The sequence below is a fragment of the Anser anser genome (genome assembly GCF_964211835.1).
Source record: "Anser anser genome assembly, chromosome: 12".
Taxonomy (NCBI): domain Eukaryota; kingdom Metazoa; phylum Chordata; class Aves; order Anseriformes; family Anatidae; genus Anser; species Anser anser.
This window is the reverse complement of record NC_139733.1, coordinates 14296744-14319806: the sequence shown is the minus strand read 5'-3', so window position 1 is coordinate 14319806 and position 23063 is coordinate 14296744. Positions and strand designations below refer to the sequence as shown.

Sequence of the window (23063 nt, the reverse complement as noted above, 5' to 3'; positions counted from 1 at the left end):
TCCTCTTATCAAGTTTTGCCACTTTATCCTACGCCCTTCCCTCATGGCAACGTGTCTGCACAACCATTTAGTCAACCCATACATGGAACGGATACAGGTTAACAAACCTAACCCAGCAAACTGGGTCAAGGTTCTGGATCATCATATGGCTCCATAAATTCTTGTGCTGGTAAAATGAAGGGCACTACAGGCACATAAGGGTGCAATTACCTTTTTTGAACCTGGTGCTGATTGTCTTCTTAAAGGTATGCGTTAGGCTATAAAATAGCCCTGAAACTAACAGTTAAACCCTTCAACCAGGAAAGGAATCTGTCCTGCACCTTTTCATCTGCAGTGCCCTAACATAAATCTCCTGTGTGGAGTCAAACCCTTCCCCCTCTCCCCTTTTTTTTTTTAAATCGAATTACTGATGACCACTGACAGCTGGAATTTGTGCTGGAACAAGTGAAATGACCAACCAGACCTGTTGGTCACTGCATGAAGCAAGTCCTACGGGAATGATAAACACAGAGGTACTTGCCCGTCGGCTGTGGACCAAGGCTCCCTGTTCATCTACAGACTCCTCTTTCTCCCCTTCTTGTTTCTCCTCTTTATCTGCCACCTAAAAGAAAAGCCCAGAATTACTATGGCAAACAAAAAACAATACTCTTTTACAGTTTTCAGTTTTTACTTTTTACAGTTTTTCAGTCTTTTACAGTTTTACAGTTTTTACAGTTTTTTTTTCTTATGGTAAAATAAGGCGTTAAAGGTTTAAAAAAGGCCTATTGCAGTTTCTGTTCTGAGGACACCAGTGCTGTAGTGGTTCAGATTCCACAACACTGAACAACAACAAAAATTGATGAAGTATCTGGTGTTTTACCTCATTGTCACTGACCGCCGCAGGTCCCTCTGGAACTTCCTCTGTTTGTTGACTGCTGTTCTCATCCGATGCAATGCCCTGCTGTTCCATTTCTAGTTCCTTTCGACGGGCTTTCCGCCGGCGTGTTTCTGCCCCAATCAGCGTGCCTAAAACAGGTGGAGGTAGGTGTTCTGCAGCATTTGGGCTACGTTTCTGCACAGGGCAATTCCGGTTCCCCTTGTGACACGCACAGTCCACTTTATAGTTGCTGCTCCAAAACACAAACATAATTCGTGTCACTCTTCATTTCTCAACCCTTGTACAGAGACATTCAATGCATCTCCTACTAAACATCTCACCACGTGCCAAAGCAAGGACAGCAGGCTACCTTATGGCCTCTATTGTAGAATATGCCAGCAGAACTGGACAGAATAGCCGGAAAATGCAATCAGTAGAAAACGGAGCAAAATGTAGAATGCGAGGAAAGGGCTGGAGGAAGATGTCCAGTCCAGGAGGGCAGTGGAGAGCTCCTGGGTGAGGTGAAGGACTCACCAGATGTTGTACTCATAGTCAAAGGCGATGGTAACCTCTGTGTCCTTGGCAATGGTGGCAACAGCATAGATGCACAGGTGGATCATCCCATCAGCAATCACATGACGAACCTTGTTAAACAAAGCAGAGAGAAACTAACATCTCCACAAGTTGCACTTCTTATTTCCAAGAGGGAAGCCTCCTTCTGTAAAGTAGCTCTTATCTACTACACGAATAATTATCCTAAAAATCTCCACAGGGAAAAGCCTGTTTCACTGCTCTTACCCTGTGCTTTTGCACTTACACTTCCTACCACCTGCTTACCCTATCATTCTGCAACCAGAGGAAAGCAATGAAAGAAACATTTCCCTTCAAAAAAAACTCGTTCCCAACTTTCTTCTGATCTCTTATTCCAAGTATAAACCATCAAACAAGCAAGAGATGCAGAGAATTTACACTTTTTACTGCATTCTAAGTTTGAATATTCAAGAGAGTGCAATAAATTTATGTAAAACTTATCTGCAATTACAGTGATGGTGAAGAGAGAATTTACCTCTGCATTTGGAGTGCAGGAACGCCTGATGAACCTGGCATCATTACCAAAGGTGCGGGCATCAACGCACATTTCAACGCCATTGAACTTGGAGTAGAACAGCACAAAGGGATATGGCCTGGAGAAGTAACAGAACGTCTCAATCCCAAAATACCCAATTCCCATGGCAGTTATAACAGGAAACAGTGCTTCCAACAGTACTACTGCTCTGGAGGCTCATGCATTTCCATGAGCAGAGTTGAACAGATTTACTTCAGAGGGTTTTGGTCCGCAAGCAGAGCATCAAGCTGAGGCTGTGTATTTGCTTTTACTTTTTTACGGATGGCACAGCTGACAAGGGCCCTGTAAGCGTGCATTATCCCATAGAGACTCTAGTCTCTCTGTGCCATGATGCTCTCTCATACTAATCAATTCATAGTACTCTTACTTTTTGAAGAAATGCCCATTGACCTCGAATTGCTGTCGTAACATAACCTTCCCTCGATACTCAATTATAAGGGTATCTAGTGCCAAGTCTCTCGCTGCCCTCAGGATCTTCCGGTGCTTCTGAACCCGAGTCACCCTTCCCAGCTGCAGCTGTAACAAAAAACAGAACAAAATATGAGCGCTAAAACCAAAGGCCTGTAACTCAAGGAGAGTGTCCTGCCTGCATGAAAATAAAAATTAATCTAGTAGCAACACCCAGGAACTCTGCACATACACCCGGTGGATATATTGTTTATCCTGTAACAGTTTAGCAATAACCAATGACCTTGATAATACTTATCAAGAACAAAGAGTATTCATTCCTTTCCTTCAACAGTAAGTCTCAGAAACCCATCAGACCAAGCATTTTAGTCTTGCAGCTAGGAGGTATAACCAGACCTGTCAGTTGCCGCTAATAGGGAACTGCTCTGCAATTATGGCCACTTTAACAGCCAGAATAACTCAAATCTTCCCTAAATTGTGGGTTGTCACACGCTCAGAGGAAAAACAGAAGCTTTTCCTTTTGCAGGGGATGGTAATTCTAGCTAATAAGCCAAAGACTTGAGCTGTCAATTTCCATCTCCATCCAGAATCTTCTCTTCATCTTCCTGTTCAACCAGTGCTGGGGATTTTTTTTTAACGTGAAGAAATACATTTTTAAGCAGATATTGACAGTTTGCTGAATCTCCTTCATGTTCAAGCCTATTACGATGGATTTTCACAAGATGTCTTGACAGTATGCAACCACACTATTCTTTAAGCACAGACATGCAAAAAAGAGGTTTTATGGCATAATGGAGGGGATATTATAAGCACTGCAACACAGAAAAGATTTCTTCCATAAAAACAAAGTACTTTTCTTGCTTAACAGGTTGAATCTCTCTGCACAAAAAATTTGGGTAATTTTGCAAATTAAGTGAAGATGGCTGACTGCCTCACTACAAGAGCTGTGCCTGCTCCTTCCTAAGCATGATATTCACTGTTCATAAGGGCAGTTTTTGGTACTTTTTTGGGCTGAATTGAGGCATAAGTGTTCTTGCTTCAGCAATAATGACATTCATCTATCTAATTAGAAGTAAAACACATGATTTTGTTAAAAGAAAGCTCCCAAGTTTTCCTGATGAAGCCCTCTAGCTGGGAACAGCTACTGAGCAATCTGCTCATCTGGATAAAAATCCCACTGGCTTAAGAAAGGGCTCTATCAGGACAATGGCAGAATGACGACGTTCTAACCTCATAAAAATAAAGTTAATGCCCTAAGGCAGCACTCAGTACCAAGAAGCAAATGAAACCCTCCATACTGACCGTGTTGAGAGCACTGAACCACAGACTTTATCCTTCTCTTTTGTTAAAATCTTACATGTGTTCTGAATAAATGTCTTCGAGAGGAAGGAAGCTTTCATTGTTTTAATACATTATACTGCAGATCTTGGATTAGCCAGTAAAGTAAGATCTATTAGTCGACTTCTCTCAGGTTCAGGATAAAAATAGCTTTATAAAAATATTCATTTGAAACCTATGCAGATGGAGTAATGGTCTTGCTATTCCAGATCTCCTTGTAGAGATATATCCAGCGCTACATTTATCATGCCTACAGGGTGTATCTCTTGCAAACAATTCTATACCACTGTATCTGCAGGCAATTGGAAAAACCTGAATGTATTAGAGGCTCTGAGAAGCCTTGCACAGTGTCGTATCCTGGATCCTGACAGGAGCACACAGAGCATTCCCCAAGTCCAGAGAAACCCACTGAGCTGACATAAAAGAGACCCACACAATTTTATGACCAAGAAATCACACTGCTAGCCCTGATTTGCGATCAACAGCCTCGTGACATGAGTGAAAGATAAGATGGTTTGCATTGCTGAGAACAGTAGCATTCTGTGGCCAAATCATTTTAAGAACACTGGATCCACTTTGCATTATCCAACTGTAGCAATAGAGTAAACAAATGGAACCAGATTTGTTAGCGTGTGCCGGAAGGAGATAAGGAAGAAGTACCTGAAGGTAGCAGATAAACTAGAACCGAGACACAAGCCTGCCTCCTGTCGAACAGCTTTGTTCCTATACCACCCCTAGTTCCTCATCGAAGGTGGCTCTATGCAGGAGGGACAGACCAGATGCCCTGCAGTGTTTACTTCTGACCTAAATTATTCTACAACTCTACCAATTTTTCTTAGAATCTTTCAGAAACGTGAATAGATCTGGGAGCCTCCATTCTTGCCTTTGGCCCATGACTGATTTGTGCTACTGGTCACCTGATGCTGGAAAACAGCTCGGAGAACACAAGTGGGATGAGGTAGGGTGCTGGAAGGAAAAAAGAAAGCCCACAGAGGAAAGAGAATCGCTGCATCTGTAGAACTTCACAATTATCTGACTTTGGTACGACAGGAACGATCTCACAGCATTTCTGATAAGATCCTAGCTCAGCTTGTTTTTCGTTCTCTGAATTTAGAAATATGAAAAGGATTAGCTGCCATGCTTTCATGTGTGAAAAGAACAAATGACTTTATTCACGTCACAGGCTAGGGATTGCTGACTGGTAATCAGACAAAACTGTTCTCATATTTTTGCAGAGCAACATCTGCATAATACTCAGTGGCTTTACTTTATAAAGGCTCTTCACTTCAGTATGTGAAGTCAATCAGAGGTTTGAGCTCAAGTCAGCAACTATCAGAAGCAACAAAGGGCAAATACTGACCCTGGGTTTGCTCTGGCAACAGCAGGCAGAAAAGTGCTTCAGCACGTTCAAATAATTAAGCATCTGATCACTAAGTTGTTTTTACTCAAAACACCAAACAGCCTCAGGTTTGCACAAACTTCCCTTTGCAACTTTTGGATATTTGAGAATTGTCTTGTCCAGACCACTCCAACGATCAAAATCCCATATCCTGCATCAAACTTCTTAATGCACCTCTTCCTACTCCTAGTTTGGGGAAGCTTCTCTCCCCCCTCCCCTTTTTTTTTCTCCTCCCTAAGAGTACATGGGCTACATTTGCATCCTTGTTTACCTAAGCTAAATGAACTGAGAGAGCACACAAGGTATACATGACATTTTATTTTTACTCCTTTCTAGTTTCTCCAGAGTCTTCATGGCCAAGCGGAGCAGCCATGACACCCATCTTCTACACACAGCTGCTATCTGCATATTGACACCACCACCCTACTTTATTTTTTTTTCCTAAAATAACTATTTCCTCATCACCCAAAAAAAAGCTATTTTCATGTCCAGTAATGACACTCGGTTAAATGACAGCTGATGCAAACTGAGAAACCTTCTCAGTTTACCTAACAGAGATGAGACAAATGAGTGGAACAAAAATATAAAGCACAGGATGAGAGACCATGTACTCCTGCTGGTCACTCCACATCTGTGACAGACATCTGCTGAGCAGAGAGAACAAGGATGTAAGGGCTGAGAAGCAGCAGCAGCCCAGGATAGCCACCTGAATCTTCCTCAGTATCCAAGAGATATTACATAGCCACCAAGTCCCTTTGCACTTCCCCGGCATGTGGAATGATAGCTACCTATATACAGCTTGTACAGAGTAGAGAGTAACTTGTACAGAGTAACTGCAGCTCCCTATGAAGGTTTTGCAACTTTATCTTTTTGTTTCTTTGGAATATATTGCATTTGTAGTCTTCTGATTTGCAATGCTGGTCACTTTTCCCTGTGGGAAAACAAGAACAAACACACTTTGTATGGGGTCTTTTATAATCATCTGTCCTGCTGTACTCTGTGAAAGTGACCAAAAAAATAAAACAGCCTGTTTTATTATTTATTTCAGGGCTTTTCCTAAAATTCATGTGAAGGAGATAGCTGACTTTACCTTTAAGACTCAGAAAATATTAAAACTTCAAGAGAAGCAGAATGTTTCCCTCCCTGTACTTCCTCACAGTTGTTCCACTTAGGAAGCCCACTCACATAGCCATGTAGAAAGGTTACACCTCCTCCTGCCCAGGTTTTATTACTGTAGAACTAGAGGCAAGACTGGAAGGGAGTTGGGTCCAAAGTCCTCATTCTGCACTCTCCCTTACTGGCAATATCTGTGCTCTGCCTGCTGTGCTTCACCTAGATGAAAGCAGAGGGAAAGGTGGGAGGGAACACATGAACTTCACAGGGTGCTGAGTCACCTGATATAAACAAGAATGATTCAAGCACAAACATATACCTGATAGTCAGGTTTCTGACTGTGCTCCCCTTCTACAGGAGAGGTGCCCCACATCTGGTTGTGAAGCCCACCCTTTTCAATTCCACCTATCTCCGTTCCTCCCGGACAAGGAAGCCCCGCGATGCCTGAACTGACTGGGAATGCTGCCCCCTGTTCAATAAGCATGGATCAGATGAAGTATCAGCTCAGAACAGTGGGGAGGAGGATGGATACCACACAAACACATCCTTCTGTTGTTTCTCCTTGTCTACACACGCTCCATAAAGCTGGCAAGACCCTAATCACTGCACATCTCAGAAGAGACTGAATTAGGTAGAGACAGTTCCCTAAAATCAAATTGTAATCATGCAGTATTTGAAAGCCACCAGAGGTCCAAGTAATCACCCAAAAGTCTGACATAATGTTGAAAAGCTTCTTTAAAATAGCTTCACACGCAACATGAGCAAAAACAACAACAACAACAACAAAAGACAGGAAGTCTCAGTTGGAAAGTAGGAAGTTTCCCATTTCCAGGAAGTGGGAAAGTGAGAGATCTGGTTCTGCCTCAAGCCATTCGATCACCAAAAGTAGTTACGGCAAAATACCTGTGAATCCTACCACAGAACTGTACAAAATGTCCCCAGCCTAGTAACGCAGATTCAGAAACATTTGCATTCAACCAAATGAAGACCCAAAGTAGGTCTCATGTCTTGGTAGTGGTATTTCTTCTGTTTCCTTTCATATCAAATCTATACCTATTGGTCTGAAATTACACCATGACCAGCTGCTATATTCCTTCTCACTCATGCCCACACCCTAAGCCTAGAAACCAGAGGATCTGATCTACTCCACTTCTTCTGTCACATCAGTTCTTACCTGCATCTGGGACCCAATTACAGTATTATTGCAGGCCAACTCTGTTTTGTTGATTGTGTCTAGCATAGCAGTTTTGCCCACGTATTCTTTATTAGAGTTTAGATGACGCTCCAACAAGTTCTGCACATCAGCGCTGTACTGGTTAGTAAAGGCTTCTTCGTACTGATCTGTCCAGAGTCGTATTCGATTCTCCCACCCTTCAGCTGTGTTTTCATCCAAGGCATGTGCTTCAGAAGGGGAGTTCTGCACCAAACAGGAAAGGGTGAATGGCTAGCATACAACGGGAAAAACCTATCCACAGTGTGCTCAGCATATGAATATGCTACAGAAAAGGGAAACCCACTCGAAGCTATGAAAGCACTGGTTACGAGGACACCTTTTTCAGAACCTCTGTCCTCTATAAACATTGTACAACAGTGCCACTTGGGAATCTACAGACAATTCTGTGAAGGACTAAGACCCCTTGAGAGTTGGTACTTGGCACTGTTACATACAAGAAAATTAAGCTAGCACTTGGCCAGAAAGAGTTCTTTTTAAGTCAATTTGGAAAAACAATTAAGCAGATTAAAAAAGCACAGGAACAGAACATACAAATGCAAATAAATCTCATGCAAGCTTGTCTTACATTCAACCCACTCACGTCCAACAAAATGCTAGATGATGCTGATTGTATCTCAATCTTTGCAGTGACTGATCCCAAAATACTTCTAAAACCTTAAAGCTAAATGGTCACCAGGGTTTCAAGAAACTGAATGTACAGCGTAAGCTAATACCCAGAAGGTTAAAACTGCAAGTCCTAAGCAGCATAAAGAAGAGAGGTTGAAATCAGGTAATCCATTTATACCATCTTGTAAGGGAGGGGAAAAAAGCTGGTAGAAAAAAAAAAAAGTGCTTCATTCTTTATTTAACAATAATTTAAATAACTGAACAAATAATATTCCAGAGGTCAACAACTTAACTGGCTTTTAGGACTGAGACATATGAGACACTGTATTAGTGGTGACCAGAACCACTGAAAAACGATCATTACTTTCATCATACATATTACAAGCACAAAGATTACATGCATTTTTATCCTCTTCAGGTACTTGGGTACTATGGAGACAGGTGCACACACCACAAAATCATCCTTTTTCCTCTGAGCCACCTGCTAAGAGCCACAGCACCACGGTTAGATAGAACTGATGGACCTTTAAGCACTCTTGTGCTTGTAGGGAAGTTTAGCTCCCCCTTTTTTGTCAAATAAGCTTTCTATCATATAGCCAAACCTACCAGCAATGCAAAAAGAAATAAATACATCATTCCATTCATCCCTAAGTAATAGGATGTGGATAGAAGCAAGGCAACATTGCTAGGGACTCCAACACTAAACTTGAGCTACTTAAAGACACCCAAGCTTAAAATATCTTTGATGCAGTCAAATGATAACTGACCTCACAAGAGAGTGGCCACAACCAGTTCTACATCCTTACATCAAACAGCTCACTCCCAGGTGTCATGAATCAGTCTTATCTCTTGGAACAGGATGGCATTACAGAAAGTAATGAGCTATCTGAAGCAAAAGCAAGGTTCAAGGGGTAATTCCTGTGATAACCTTTTGAGCAGGCCTGCTTTCAGTGCACAGAAAGGCTTAGGATTATTCTGAGGCTGGTAGCACAATCAGAAATTTCCCAGGTGAACCAAGAAAAGCACAAAATTACAAGGAAAAAAAAACAAACACACAGCACAACAGCAACTCACACACCACCGTCACAGAGCCTTCTCAGTTCCACTCACCTTCATTCTCAGAGACTTCCGTGAGCCCTCTCGAAAAGCCTGTCCCCGGAACAAGGAGAGAAAAAAATATTTTATAACCTTTTCTCAGAATTAGTGCCCCAGAATGGTAATAGATCTTATGCAACCGACCAACCCTTAACAACAGATGGCAAGAATTACAGGAAGACCTACACAAGAAGCAATGGACATGAGCAAAAAAGATTCTGCAATGCAAATCCAGTGAAAATTGCAAAAAAAGCTTGACAACCAGGATTTCAGAACTGAAAAGCCTGCCTCATGCTTAGTATAAAATCTCAAGATCAAAACCCAACCCGTCCTGACTGACCCCACTTGCTTTGACAGAAGAAAGGGCTAACAGAATCAAACTGGTTCACAAGATACTTGGAGACCTCACAAGGCTCCTGCTTCCAGTCTTTTATTTAATTAGTGCCTACCAGAACAACTTCAAGGGAAACCTAAACCTGGGGAAAATCACGGTAAAGCTAGCAAATGATGGGAAAGAACCAGCTGCTCACTCCCTCATGCTCCAATACAGACAATTTAAAATTATTTCAGTCCCCAAACCCTCACACACAAGACAGTAAAGCCATCCCTCAGCAAATGCTCATTACTACCTACATAGTTCTCCACACAGGCACTATCTCTGTCCCTGAAGAACAGTGCCAAGAAGCATTGCAGCCCAGATTCCTAAGATAATCTGCTAAGAAATGCCATGTTGCTTCATTTTTCATTCCATTCACAAGCTGCTTCTTTGCCACAAGCAGGCAGACTCCAGGAGCTATTTCCCCAAATCCTAATACAGAATGGAAAATATGTGAGCTCAAGCCTCTGAGCACGAATGGACAGTGTTGGGAAAATAAGGGTGGAGTTCCAGTAAGGTCATTTTAAAACTAAGAGCCACATACTCCAGCAGGTCACACATTTAAGGAGTCACATTATTACACCAGGGAGAGCAATTCCTGATAGGACAAGTTTCTTGTTTATTCCCAGCTTGTGATCCTGCTCTTAACAGAATTCCACATAGCATTTGAAAGGAACTACAGCAGCCTCGTCTCATTCCACATACCTTGATCTTTTTGGCCTTTGGAGCAGTGCGAGCTTTTTCTGTACTCCTCTTCCTCTTCTTCGGTTTGCTTCTACGGACGCGGTTGACAGTCAGCGTGATGCTTGTAGGGGTGTGCTGAGTAGCTGTGTACAGCACCGTAGAGGGAGACAGTTCTTCATCCCAGCTCTCAGTTGCACTGCTGTCCCCACCTATAGAGTGGAGTGTTTCATTAGCAACCTTATAATTCACCCTGCAGAGAACAGCCCACCCCTACGTCTACTTTCACTGAGGTGACTTGACAACACACAGCTCATCCCTGGGAAAACTGTACCACTTCAGTTTTCCCTCCCAAACTGGGAACAGGTCTCCCACACTCCTGATATTTCAAAGAATAGCACGGATGAATATTTTACTTTTTTGTTCACAAGATAACCTGATTTCCCCAAGAGCTAACTGAGGTGAGGTAGAAGGAGTGAAAAAAATCCCAGTGGTTGGTACGTACAGAACATTAGCAGGCACTGATTACAACTAGATGATTGCATCAGCCAAAGAGAAAGGCCTTGCAGAAAGAAAGCAAAAGTCACCATTATCAGAACTACAAACTCACTCACCTGACACGTTGTCCTGCTTCCGGCGGCGGAGTCTGATCACCTTCCCCCTGCTCATTCCTCTGCCAAACGAGAATGCACAATTGAAGCTGGTTTGTAGGAGTAAAGTCACTTGAAATTCAACAGGATGTCACAAGATGCGTGCCCTCAGTGGGGCCCAGGATGATAAGAACATCGATTTAACATCCTCATCTCCACTCCTGGTGCCACCAACACTTGTCAGGCTGACAACGCAAAGGAGGAGGGTCAATACTAGGTAAAGCACTGGGAAGAACGCTCCAGCTAGCAAAAGGATGTGTGTCCCACAGCCCAAACGTGACAAAGCTTGGCTTGAGAAGTCAACACGAGGAGCAGTCCAGATCTGCACTGCACCAAAGCTTACCTGCACTTTTCGCACTTGAGGAGGAAACCATCTTGGGAGACACTGCAGTGGCACCAAGTGGGAATTGATTCTCCTTCTGAGGAGCTCTCACTGTCCCCGGAGTTCTCCTCATCAGGTGAGTGCAAGCCGTTCAGTTCTGCACGAGGTATAATGGTCTGGACAGGAGGGGAGGCTGGCGGTGTTGGAGGAGGAGGGGCTCCGTAATTATGATCCTGAAAACGAGTATTGGCAGTACTACTTTTAATGTGAAGATATGATGCCTAGAAACTTCCCAGGTTATTACTTAACAACCGCTGTAAAACAATAAACTGAATTCCTCAACCTACCAAGAAGGTAAAGCTCTGAAGGAGGTGAATGGTTTACTTCACGAATTACATTCGCCAATGAATTAAATTCAAAACCTAGGAAAGTCACCAGGCTACTTCAACATTAACCGTTGCTCTGCTAATCATCTGAGATGACATCAGTGGTCAAACACCAGAACAGGTTGTCCAGACACGTTGTGAAGTCTCTGTCTGCTGAGATATTCAAAACCCAACCGGACACAGTTCTGGGCAATCTGCTCCAGCTGACTCTGCCTAAGCAGGGGGGTTGGACTACCCAGTCCCAAAAGGTCCCTTCCAACCTCAGTGATTCTGTGACATCCTGTTCATCCCAGAGTTTCAGACCTTCCTGACTGTTCCTTATTTCTCACAGTTATAAGTTATCAATGTAAAGACCTGTGCGGTTGAAACAAGCATAAATAATATACAATAAACCAAACAGGGCATAAAATTACTGCCAGAAAAATATTATATATTCATATAAAGTCACTTCATTCAGTTAAAAAAAAAAATCTATCACCTAGAACACTAATAAAGCTTGCTACAAAGTATGCAAGGCTTCAACAAATAATAAACACATAAATGCAAAATGTATGGCACAACTCAGCTGTAACTCAGCGTTCCCTAATAAATAAGCCAAATCTCCTGAAGCTTAACAGGCAAAGCTATGGAACAAGGAGAAAAAGAGCAAAGCAGACAGTAAAGAGCTGATTCACTGCAGAGAGAGTACTCACTGCGTAAGGCAGCCCGCGATAGCTGTGTTTCTGGGTGGCCCCATAGCCGTGGCTGGAGTACACATTCTTCTCACTGACAGCTGGACTAGCTTCCACAGACTCTGGGCTGCAGAAAGGGCCAGAAGTAAAACCCATCAATAGAACATCATTTTTAGTGCCAGTATTTCACAGCTCTTTTCTATTCAACACGTGAGCTCCAAATGAAGAAACTTTGTGAAATCGAGGTGTTCTATGTGCTTCACCAGGCACTGTGTGTGCCAACGTTGCACAGGATGAACCTGCTTTCAACAGAGGGAAGCAACTGAGTAAGGGCCACCCTGCATAACTCCTCTTACATAAAACTGGGTCTCAATCTGAGAAGTTAAAAAAATAATTAAGAAACACGTATGAAGCTCAATTTCCTTATGGTTAAGGAAGTTGGGTATAGTTTGGCATTCATATCTGAACTCAGCCAGCTTAATCTCAAAGCCACCGAACAGTACTGCCATGTTATCTACACAACAGCTTATTTCAAATAGCAGCTAAGCGGCTTTCCTGCATCTGCGCTCGTTTCTCTCTCTCTCTCGGATACTAATTGTTAGCCGAGTCCAACGTCCCAAGATAAAGCCTGCACGAAACCTGCAGCTGTCCCGACAGCAACCGCTGGGAGCTGGAGATTCCTGCTACGAAGGGGCTACAAAATTCATGATCTGGACAGACACCGGCCACGGGCAAATCGGATTTACCCTGTTCTTTCTACGCAGCAACATGGTGTGCAATGTGCTCAATAAGAAATTTGTTGCTGAGGTACAATGCACTCTTCCACCACACGGTGGTGAAAAAAAACTGCTCAAAATGAAAGGTATATCCTCAGCAGAAAGCTGCAGAAACCCTACTCAGAGAAGGGACAGCTGCAATTCAATGCAGGGAATATTAGATAATGAAGCTACGGACAGAACACCAGCAAGGCAACGCGCCACCTATTAGGAGCTTTCCCCCAAGCAGGAGATGGACATCAGCAAACCTCTGCAGAGGACAGAAGCAGGACCCATACCAGAATACAGCAGAATATTACTGAATCACGTCTGCAGCTGAAATCCTCTTCAAAATTACAGCAGGTAGCTGAGCAAGCAGGAAAGAAAAATGCAGGAAGGGAAAACTTTACCTTGGGCTTGTGCTGCTCTGGTGAGATCTCGGAGGATTCTCAGTGGGTCTTAGGTTGGCAGCGGGAATCAAGCAGCACTCAAACACTACAGGCCAGTGGTCACGCGTGGGGGAGCGTTTAGGCACCACCCAAGAAAAATAACCCCTGTGCCCTTTGGACTTCCTATTAGCACTTGAAATCTCTGCTGCAGTGCAGTTTGCCCCACCCTGCCACTAAACCTGCTACACGCTAACACCGACTTCCCGGGCTCCCTCCTTCTGGAGCAAGGTAGACCCGTCTTTCCAACAGGAAGGAGCAGTGATTTAGTGTACAAAGAACTGCAGAATGCCTTTAACCTGCGTAAATCCCACTTCTCTAGCTCAGAACCGAGATGCATGACATCATAAATTCAGCTGGCTTTTCACGTAGCTGCACTCAGCTGAACGGGCAGAGGCAGAGACACAGGCGGTGACACCTCTCCGAGGACACACTCCCTAACAAAAGGCAGGATGCAGAGCTTGAGCTCGGCACGTAATCCAGCCTCGCTGGATCTTCACAACAACAGCCCTTCAGGATTTCCAGACTGGTCCAGAATTAAATCCGTTCGGGTTTAATTTATTTTCAGAAGAAATATTAGAAGGGAAAGAGTCTAAACAGCAGATCTGTCCTCTGCCCAAGTCACTCACATTCACACAGCCAGCCTGGAATACCAGCAGCGCTGCCACAAGCACTAAAAGCACTAACAATACAACTTCAGGACTGTTGGTGCAACGGTGTCCAGGGGCAACAACGCTGGGGCCCTGCTTCCTCACCAGCAACCCTCCAAGGAGCTTCAACGGACTTCCAATATGCAAAAGTGCTCTGCAGCCTCCTTATCGCCCTCTGAGATCACCAAACACAAACATCTTTCAGCATTTTCACTTCCCCTCTGGCATCAGAGGCCAGAGGAGGATGCTAAAGCTCAGCCTTAAGAGGGCCCGCTAGTTTCCTTTTACCTTCCCATTCTTTCATGATGCACATCTTTGAAATCCCTTCTAAGAGACAAGAAGCTCAGGTAGCACAGATATCACGCCTCAAACTTGTAGAATTTCAAAGGAGAAGTGGAGGATAGCCTTAACTTTGAACAGACCCACGAAGGACACTTCAGCAGTAAAGTAACAGTGCCTCAATGCAAGGCCAGGAGAATAAAGTCCTGGCATTCCCACTTCTTAGAAAACGGAGAGAGAAGCCAATTCAGAAATCTTCAAAAGCCTTTTTCAAAGAACTCCAGCCTAGCCTCAAGTTGGACCTACAAATTTCTTACAGCCAGTGGAAAAAATGCTTTGCAGAGGATTTATAGACAGTCTTTTGATATTTAAATTTTACAAGGGACTTGCATAGATATATCCCACTCAGCTCTGAAAGCAAAGCACATAGTACACGAGCAAACTATTTAGCACTCTTTCTCCTGCCATAAATAGTTTAAAATTCCTGGATGTTGAGTCTTTAAAGTGCTGGTGTGGGAGAAGCATGTGACAAGCAGTACTGAATATTAAGTCTTGAAAATGAAGGATCAGATACCCACTGCAGATGAGTGACCTACTAGATTTTTGACTCCTCATTTAAAACAGTCTGTAAAAATATGGACTTTGTGGTGGAATGAAGCCTCACAAAGAAGAATGCCTACAATGGGGCCAGTGCCAAGACAGATGAAAAAGAGCATTAGCAGTCTTGCAGGGAGTGCGACTGTGTAGTCAGACTGTGTGTATTTAAATCAGGGCAAGATGGAAGGGCAAAACAATGATTCATAGCCTAGCCCACTGCTCTTACAGCTCAAAATTAGCAGTCTGGAGCATTATCTGCTCTACAGTGATCAATCTGACATGCAGGTATTTGCACAGCAGGTACCTGTAAATAATACATGGGGGAAATGGATCTGCAAAATGTCCTTTAAAAAAAAATTTTAAAAAGGAATTGCTATGGAAAAATAGATGCTACAGTCCATATTTGATATAACAACCCTTTTTGTGGTAGCCTTTCCTCTTGTCCCCAGTGAAAACACAGTACTCACTCAAGTTAACACCATTCTAACAAGCATTTTAAGAAAAGATCACAACATATTTTCAGGATTTGAAATGTTCCTGACTTCTACAAAGGCAGAGTCCTGTGATGGGAACCCTGAAGGTCTGCACACCTAGCTGCACTTCTCGGAACATGCTCAAGGGCAGAACAACACACATGAAGGTGTCTATGCAGACTGATGCTGTTGTACATCTCCAGCCAAGCTCCGCACTGCTCCAGAAATCAGTCACATAAGCACTGGTACTGAGTCTGAGCTAGCAGGCTCTGCTGAGAGGGAAGCCCAAAATACTGAGCTCTCATTTACAACAGCTTTTGAAAAGGAGCTGGCTTGTACCTCGCCAACATCAAGTGCAAATGCACTACCACATGCAATTGCACACGGACTTCCTAACCAAGCTGATACAAAAGCATTGTTGAGTGCCTCATACTCTTAGAACTTTCCTTGGAACTTACCAATTTCCACAAAATCACCTTTGTTAAACATTCAAAACCATCTCAGAGCCAGTGGACCAGCACTGGCCCTGACCCCGAGGCAGCCCTCAGCCACCCTCCCCTGCTCCTCCGCGGGGTAACACTCACTCCGATCCTGCGGCCATGTCGGAGTAGGACGTATCTGGTGTGGTGACTCCCAGAGGGATTGCAATGCTCATGACGCCCGTCGGGGATCACGGAGTCCAGAGGGCAGCGACCGGCCGCTCCGAGGGCGGAGAGGAGCCGCAGAGCCTCGGCCAACACGTCACGGACATGGGGAAACCTGCCGGGCAGAAACAAAGCATTGAACCTCCATTATGGGTACGAGGTCTCCCCCATATGCCCCCAGAGAAGGCTTTCAGCAAAAGATGAGCAGAAATAAGGCTTACAGCAAGTGGCACGCTGCATGTGCTTTATTTTCACACCTGGGACCAGGGAAGAGGGGGGCAGAGGCAGATGGTGGTGTTTTTATTCCCCACAGCCTTGGACTGACACGCAGTGATCTGCTCTGCCACAAAGCCAATAACGATAACCCCACAACTAAACTTAGCACTGATTACCAGAGAAGCACCCTCCTAGCTCCTTCTGCACGTGAGCAGCACCTGTCACCTACCACCCGCAGCCCTCCATCAGCATTCCCTCACTCCTTCCCCAAACAAGCCGCAGCCACGGCCCGCTCGGGGCGGACGAGGAGGCAGAACAGGCGGCGAGGCTGTGCCACAGCAGGGCAGGCAAGGCCGGCAGCGAGGCCTTGGGCTGCCACCGATGGCAGTGAGCCCCACGGGGTCCCTGCGGTCCTCTCCCCACGGCTGGGCCACGTCAGGCTCCGGGCAGCGGGTGAGTCACGGCAGCAGCGGGCAGCCTCCGCCCGGCCTCCTGCGGCCCTCACCGCGGGCAGTGAGGCCTCAGAGCTCCCTGGTTGCAGCCGTGGGCAGGGGGCTTCTCACTGGAACTGCCCTGCCGCTGTCCACACACACACACCAGAAATGCCAAAAGTCTCCCTCCAAGGGCAAATGAAGTGAAAGTTGGCAAGTGGAGGTGCCGCACGTTGTATTGCCTTTCCCTTCTGTCTTAAAAGGCAGGCCACTTGTCTTATCACTGGGACAGATTTTCCTTTTTCAGCATGTATCCCTAGGAGAAATCTCTTCCTGATCATACGACAGGCATACGGCGAACTACAGACGTGGCACGTAACGATTTCCAAGTGGTCCGTGGCAACTCCCTGTTATGCCCCAAAGCGACAGCCTCATGGGGAGGTGGGCAGACAAAAAAAAAACAGAGCAGGACAAGCCCACAGGCAGCCCGAGCCTGAGACAGCTCAGGTGTCCTTGAGTGCATTTTCTGGATGAAAAATAATCATAAAAAAGTCCCTTTCAGGACTGTCTCACCCCTTCTTGTGCTTGTGACAGAACTGCGATTTCTGCACTGACACCAGACGAGAAATTGTGCTGCTGAAATGCAGCTGGGAGCTATAGACACGGATCCTGCTTCAACCCGGAGTCACTTAACATTGGCTAAAGGTTAAAAGAAAAGGGGGGACCGGTTTCATAGCATCTAGAGTACCCTTTCCTTGTAAGGGACATAGAAACCTTTAAAAAATGAAATAAAATAAAAAAATATTATTTTTTTAAATACTCACTCAGGTTTCTTTACCCTATTGATCTCTTGCCTTTGCCATGACCGTCCCCAGCTGGCAGCAGCCTGAGATTTAATCAGGACAAATTCCAGCTCCTGCCTACTTGTGACTCAGCAGGACCGAAGGGTTTCAGGCGCGGTCTCTGGACCCGAGATTCACAGGACACCGTGTCAGCCCTGGGGTAAGCGGGACAAGTTCTGGGTCACTTCTCAGAGGAAACCCTCCCACCACCACCGCTGCAAATAGCAGGCTGTTTCGGCCCAACAGCAACTCCCACTTTTGGGAAAGAGCGCTGGAGAACCACGAAATACCAAACAAAAAAGGTTAGACAAGGCGAATTCCAGTTCAATTGCTTTTGTGTTGATCCAGCAGGACTTGCCCAACAATCGCCAGCTCTCAGATTTTGCTGTTTGTCGCTGCTGTTTTCTGTGTACTTTCAACTCTGACAATGTAACATTCAAAATGAATCGCTGAGACAAATCCGAAGTGCTGTCCAAGACCACACCACCTTCAGGCTAGATTACAGTGTGGTCTTCATGAAGCTTGCCCTGGGAACACCCAAAACATCAGCCTGCACAGAAAACAGGGGTTGAGATCAAAACATCCACTCATGGCACTGGTTAATTCCCTGTATAGACAGTCTCCAAACTCCTCCCTGCCTCCTATCCCAAAAAATATACAGCTGGACAGGAGAAAAAAGGCAGGAAGTTCTCTCCAGTGCCACTGGAAGATTTCCTAAAATCTGAAATCTTAATGCATATGTAGTGAGCTTCAGACCACGGCACAAACCTCTCTCTCTCGTGATACAACTCTTCTCAAAATCAAATGGAAACAGGAATTTTGATGGCCTAGCGGGTAAATAATGCTTAACCGGTTTCAAAAATGCAGTGTTTAAAGATGTACTTTCCCCCATGCTACACTCCTGCCTCCTTAACCAGTCACACCAGTATAAAGACACCTGGTCTTCCCCAGCATCATCACAACAGCTGAGACGAGCATCCATCCACCTGCACCGCGACCACAGCTTCGTGGTCCCCGACTCGCCCAGCACAGGTCACACTCCAAGGGACTCACCCACCGCCTTCACGCCAAAATCACAAACAGCTGCCTTAGCTAAAATGCAAATATATGCTATTCAATTATTTCAGGTAACATCCTGTATCGACAGAAAGGACTGTAATAAATCCAAGCTGGCCAAGCAAAGGTTAGGTAACACCTGCTCGAACAGTAAATTTAATTTTCGAAACTGTTTAGGATGCAACAGCAGCAGCACTGCATTGGCTCCCTTCCACAAACGCTGCCCTCCGTGTTACAAATCAAACAGACAGAAAATTTACTGCTGGAAACTTTTCTCGCCACTTGTGTTGCTGAGAGGCTGTTGTCGAAATCTGTGGGACATGTAACATAAATGTGAAGTGATTCAATTACCATCCTGCAGAGGTCCTGCTTCCAAACATCGCGTCACCCAGCGGCACCCAAACACGAGGGCAGTCCACCCGAACCGCAGCAAGCACCGCCTGTTTGTTCCAGCACACCTACAAGCCCCATGTCAAGGGCAGATAGTCACAGAAGGGCAAGCACCTTTAGTGCAAACAGAATCAGATCAAGGGTTTTTGCCAGTTTAAAACAGCCAGCTCAAAAAAAAAAGCATAAAATTCCCAGAATTTCAGACATGCTGTTCCATAAGGACACCTACACAGAGGCAGAGCAGACAAATCTGTAAGACTTTTAACTCCAATTTATTCTGTTTTACCTGAATTGTGCCTCAGTCTATTAATACAAATGCTTAGCTCTGCTCTGGAAACAAGCTGGATTCGCTAAGCAGCAGGGAAAGACTGAGCTAATTAAATAAAAAAAAGTATTAACAGAAGTATTTGCCATTATCATATTTTTTATGTGTAAGTATCTATATGCAAAGAGAAATGCTTCTATTTATAAATTTGTTTCACAGCTCACTTGTTCTCTGGGATCTGGAGAACCACGACAAAAGCACCAACAAGCTCTTAGAACAACATTTAAAAACCGTTAAGCGTGTCAAAATGCAACAACCCAGTGAGACTCGATCTGCTCACCATGCTGCACAAGAGCTGGAGTCAAGGATCAGGAAAGGCGACAGCACTGCCTTTACAGCACAGGTCATCTCCATCAGCTTTTGGTATCCACCGACTGATGCATCAGTCAGGCTGTTCCTTACAAGATATGAAATCATACTGATGATTCCCATGCCTGTAAAGCACCTTATGGAAAAGCTGGAAGCCACCTCAATGTGTCTACAAATACACCTACTTAGCTAAAGTCAGTGCGATAAAGCAGTTCAGCTAAGGCCACGTAAGCCGTGTTTAAAACTGAGGTACAAGCAAGCTAAACTGATTTTGATAAAACTTGGTAAACAGCTGAAAACTGAAAATCCTTTGATCGAATTCATTTAAACTGGGTTTAAGATATTGTAAGAGATTTTCATCATTTCCACCCATGGGATTCCATCATTTTATCTGACTCAGAAAACATCGGTTTTAGTTAACCTCGTCTGCAAACTACACCCTAAGGGACCGTCAGTGGTGACAGTGAGCAAGTGAAAGAAATTAAACCGTCAAGCAAGAAATTACAAAATGCATACTCGAGTGTTCTCAGCCACTGACCTGGGACTGGGGAAGATTCCTCAGAAAAGCAGAAAGAATAACCTCAAAACTTTGCTGCTGATTCAGCAGTCAAGAAGTTGTGCAAAACCCCTTTGTTTTGCAGACAAAAAAATAGCCCGAGCTTTTCTTTTGGAATCACTAAGGATATCAGGTATTATGATAAGAAATAAAAGAAAATTATAATAAGAGATAAAGGAAGGGCAGATAAGACTTTGCTTCCAGAAACACCTTCTGCAGGACAACTCAACCGCATTCCTTACAGTCCAGTGCAGTCAGGAGGCAGAGGCTCGAGACAAGGGCTTATTTGGATTTTCGTAAAACACCTCATTGGCACCGTGAAACCTTACTGGAAAGTTTAATTCACATTGATTTGAAATTGGCTGAAGATTCACGCAGAAGGATAATTCCATAAACAAATACATACCAAATTAGAAAGGGGAAGCAAATTACAGAGTAGCAGTGATCCGTGGCAGACCAAATTATTCTGAGGTGTGCTTACATGAAGAGGTGGCAGGCAGACACCAGGTAGCTCTGCCTGTGCCCCACGCTGATGAGCACAGACCTAGCTGCATTTGCGTGGCCTGCACACACGGTCCGCTGAGCAGGATGGTGAGAGAGATGATGTTTTAAAGGAGTAACAACCTCAACGTAAAGGAAAGGACCATCACAGTAGAAAAGTTTATATCAAAGTCCTCATACCGTTTGTATTAAGAAAGCTTCACAAGACAACGCTTTGAAAATCTAGCAGTCTCCACGAAATGCTAGAATCTCAAAAATGTTAATCACCAAAACAGAACTTTTAAAAAATAGTAACAGTGGAGAAGATAAAAAACTCAAGAGACAGAAGTACTTCTAGGCCCATTTCTGTGCTAAAAACATTGCATTAAATTGCCTCTACCCCAAAGCGTAACAAGTCATTGGTGAAGATGGCAAATTCTTCAAATGCTGAAGTATTTGAAATGATATTTTCAAAAATGAAATAAAGGTGAACCCCTGAAAATGCTTTTATTTTTGCAAATACTATTTTCTATTCTTTCCTGAAAGATCCATAGCAATGGAAGATGAAAAGAAAGGTCTACCATAAATAAGACTCCACAGAAATGATGATAGAAAAATTTACCAAAGTAAATGAAAATAGGAAAGAGGAGGAAAAAAGCCTCAGTTCTACAAGCATCTGATTTGGGATGGTAGCAGGGGAAGAAGGCTTCAGCAAGAGGAACACGTCCTGACTGCTGTGCTGGTTCTACAATCTGAGGTTGTTGCTCTCTTTTCCCACAGGGTGAAGGGGAACAGGCAAATGTCTGTGTGTCACAATAAGAAAACACAAACAAAAAGGTTCAGAACTCATATTTTGAGATAAAGGGCTTGACAACTAACCTCCAGTGAATCCAGCTGTGGCAGTGACTGCTGCGACTGTCCCCTCTAAGCCTTTGCCAAAACAGCTGGCAGGAAGGAAATGTTGCCATGTCTCATCGAGCGCAGTTGACGCCAAGAACACGGGACTAAAAGCAGAAGCAGGTAAAATACAGATTCCCCTTTTGATATGGTTATAAGGGCAATACATTTCTGCAACAGGGCAGAGCAGACGAGGAACAGCAGCACTGGAAAGTACCACTGCTGTCTGCCGCACCTTGTCCGTACAAGTCCTACATTTTGAGACTGAATTTAAGAGGCCTGCCTATGCCAGAAAATGGCTATGGTTAAAATAAGATTCGAGGTTAATTTAAATAACATAAACAACACCGGTTTAATCCTAGCAGACCAGAGTATTTCTTTGTTCTAGCTTTTGTTGCTTGTGAACGTAATAGCAAGCACGTGAATGGCTGTATCTGCATAACTAGTCAAACTTTCCTAAGTAGAGGAGCCCTAAATTAAAAAGGCTGTCAGACACCCCCCAAGGATAAATAACTGGAGACCTTGAATTTGTGTTATGAAGGGATTTTAGAGAAAATCCTATACCACATGCAAGGTCAGAGGGAAGCAGAGCAATAAAGGGCAATAACTAGGCCCGGATCCAAACTGAGGGAATTACAGTTCCCACGAGAATCCGGCCGGTCCCCGCAGCCGCGGGAAGTCGCTGAATATAGGAGGAGAATCAGCAGAATTTACTGGCAGGCAGCGGAGGCCAGAAGCTGCAACCAGCGGCAGGCTGACCACAAACAAGTTGCCAAGGAGTAGGATTGCAGCCTCCCGTCCCAGAATTGGAAAAGATTTCTCCGTAATCCCACTAAATACTCTCTGCCTCGCGAGCCTGGCTGTACGTCCTTTATACATCTATTTAAGGCCTCCACGTGATGCCGGCTGCCTGCCCGGCCACTCCCCGCCAGGGCGAACAAAACGGCTCCAGAGGAGCCCGCAGCCGGGCTCGGCGGGCAGACGTTGCATCAGCCAGGTGTGCAGGAAGCAGGGGGATAAAGCGGCGATTTACGGAGGGCTTCCCAGAGCCGGGCCGCTTCAGGAATGCCGCGGAAAGGCCGACAGGAAGGAGCGCGCCGCTTCGCACACAGAACAAGCTTCATCGGCTTCAGAAAGCCTTTGTGCTGGGGCTCCGGGCCTGGCCTTCCTCCCAGAGATGATGCAACACCGAGGCACAGGGTCTGCGCCAGAGAAAACTATTCACAGGCGAGGCAGATGGCAGCGCGGCTGGAGGATCCCGGATCGCGACGCGCCGGGGCCCAGCCCGAGCCCCGGCCTCCCTCAGCTCGCCGGGAATCCTCCATTTCACGCTGCCGCCCCTCGCTCCCACCACCGCCGCAGCTTCAGGGGGAAGCAGGACCATACGATATCCAGAACCCTGTCAAAGGACACGTCAACGTGGTGGAAAAATCACAGCTCATCCAATGGTCTGTTT

At 44.8% G+C, this 23063-nt stretch overlaps 1 protein-coding gene across 4 annotated transcripts in view; it reads right to left on the bottom strand.

The window, feature by feature from the left end:
* The window catches only part of SETD5 (SET domain containing 5), a 77801-nt gene that overhangs the window by 24978 nt on the left and 29760 nt on the right, over positions 1-23063 (bottom strand). For 2 of the 4 annotated variants that reach the window (XM_083796101.1, XM_083796102.1), the window contains 11 exons: positions 16046-16220; positions 11226-11437; positions 10847-10905; positions 10257-10444; positions 9191-9229; positions 7415-7657; positions 2350-2498; positions 1923-2040; positions 1391-1500; positions 860-1106; positions 521-601 (listed from right to left, as the gene is read on the bottom strand). In XM_083796101.1, coding sequence (XP_083652227.1) covers positions 521-601; positions 860-1106; positions 1391-1500; positions 1923-2040; positions 2350-2498; positions 7415-7657; positions 9191-9229; positions 10257-10444; positions 10847-10905; positions 11226-11437; positions 16046-16220 — 1621 coding nt within the window. Of the gene's footprint in view, positions 1-520; positions 602-859; positions 1107-1390; positions 1501-1922; positions 2041-2349; positions 2499-7414; positions 7658-9190; positions 9230-10256; positions 10445-10846; positions 10906-11225; positions 11438-11551; positions 11914-12282; positions 12389-16045; positions 16221-23063 lie in introns of those variants that run through there. The other 2 variants (XM_083796103.1, XM_083796104.1) reach the window with 2 other exon arrangements.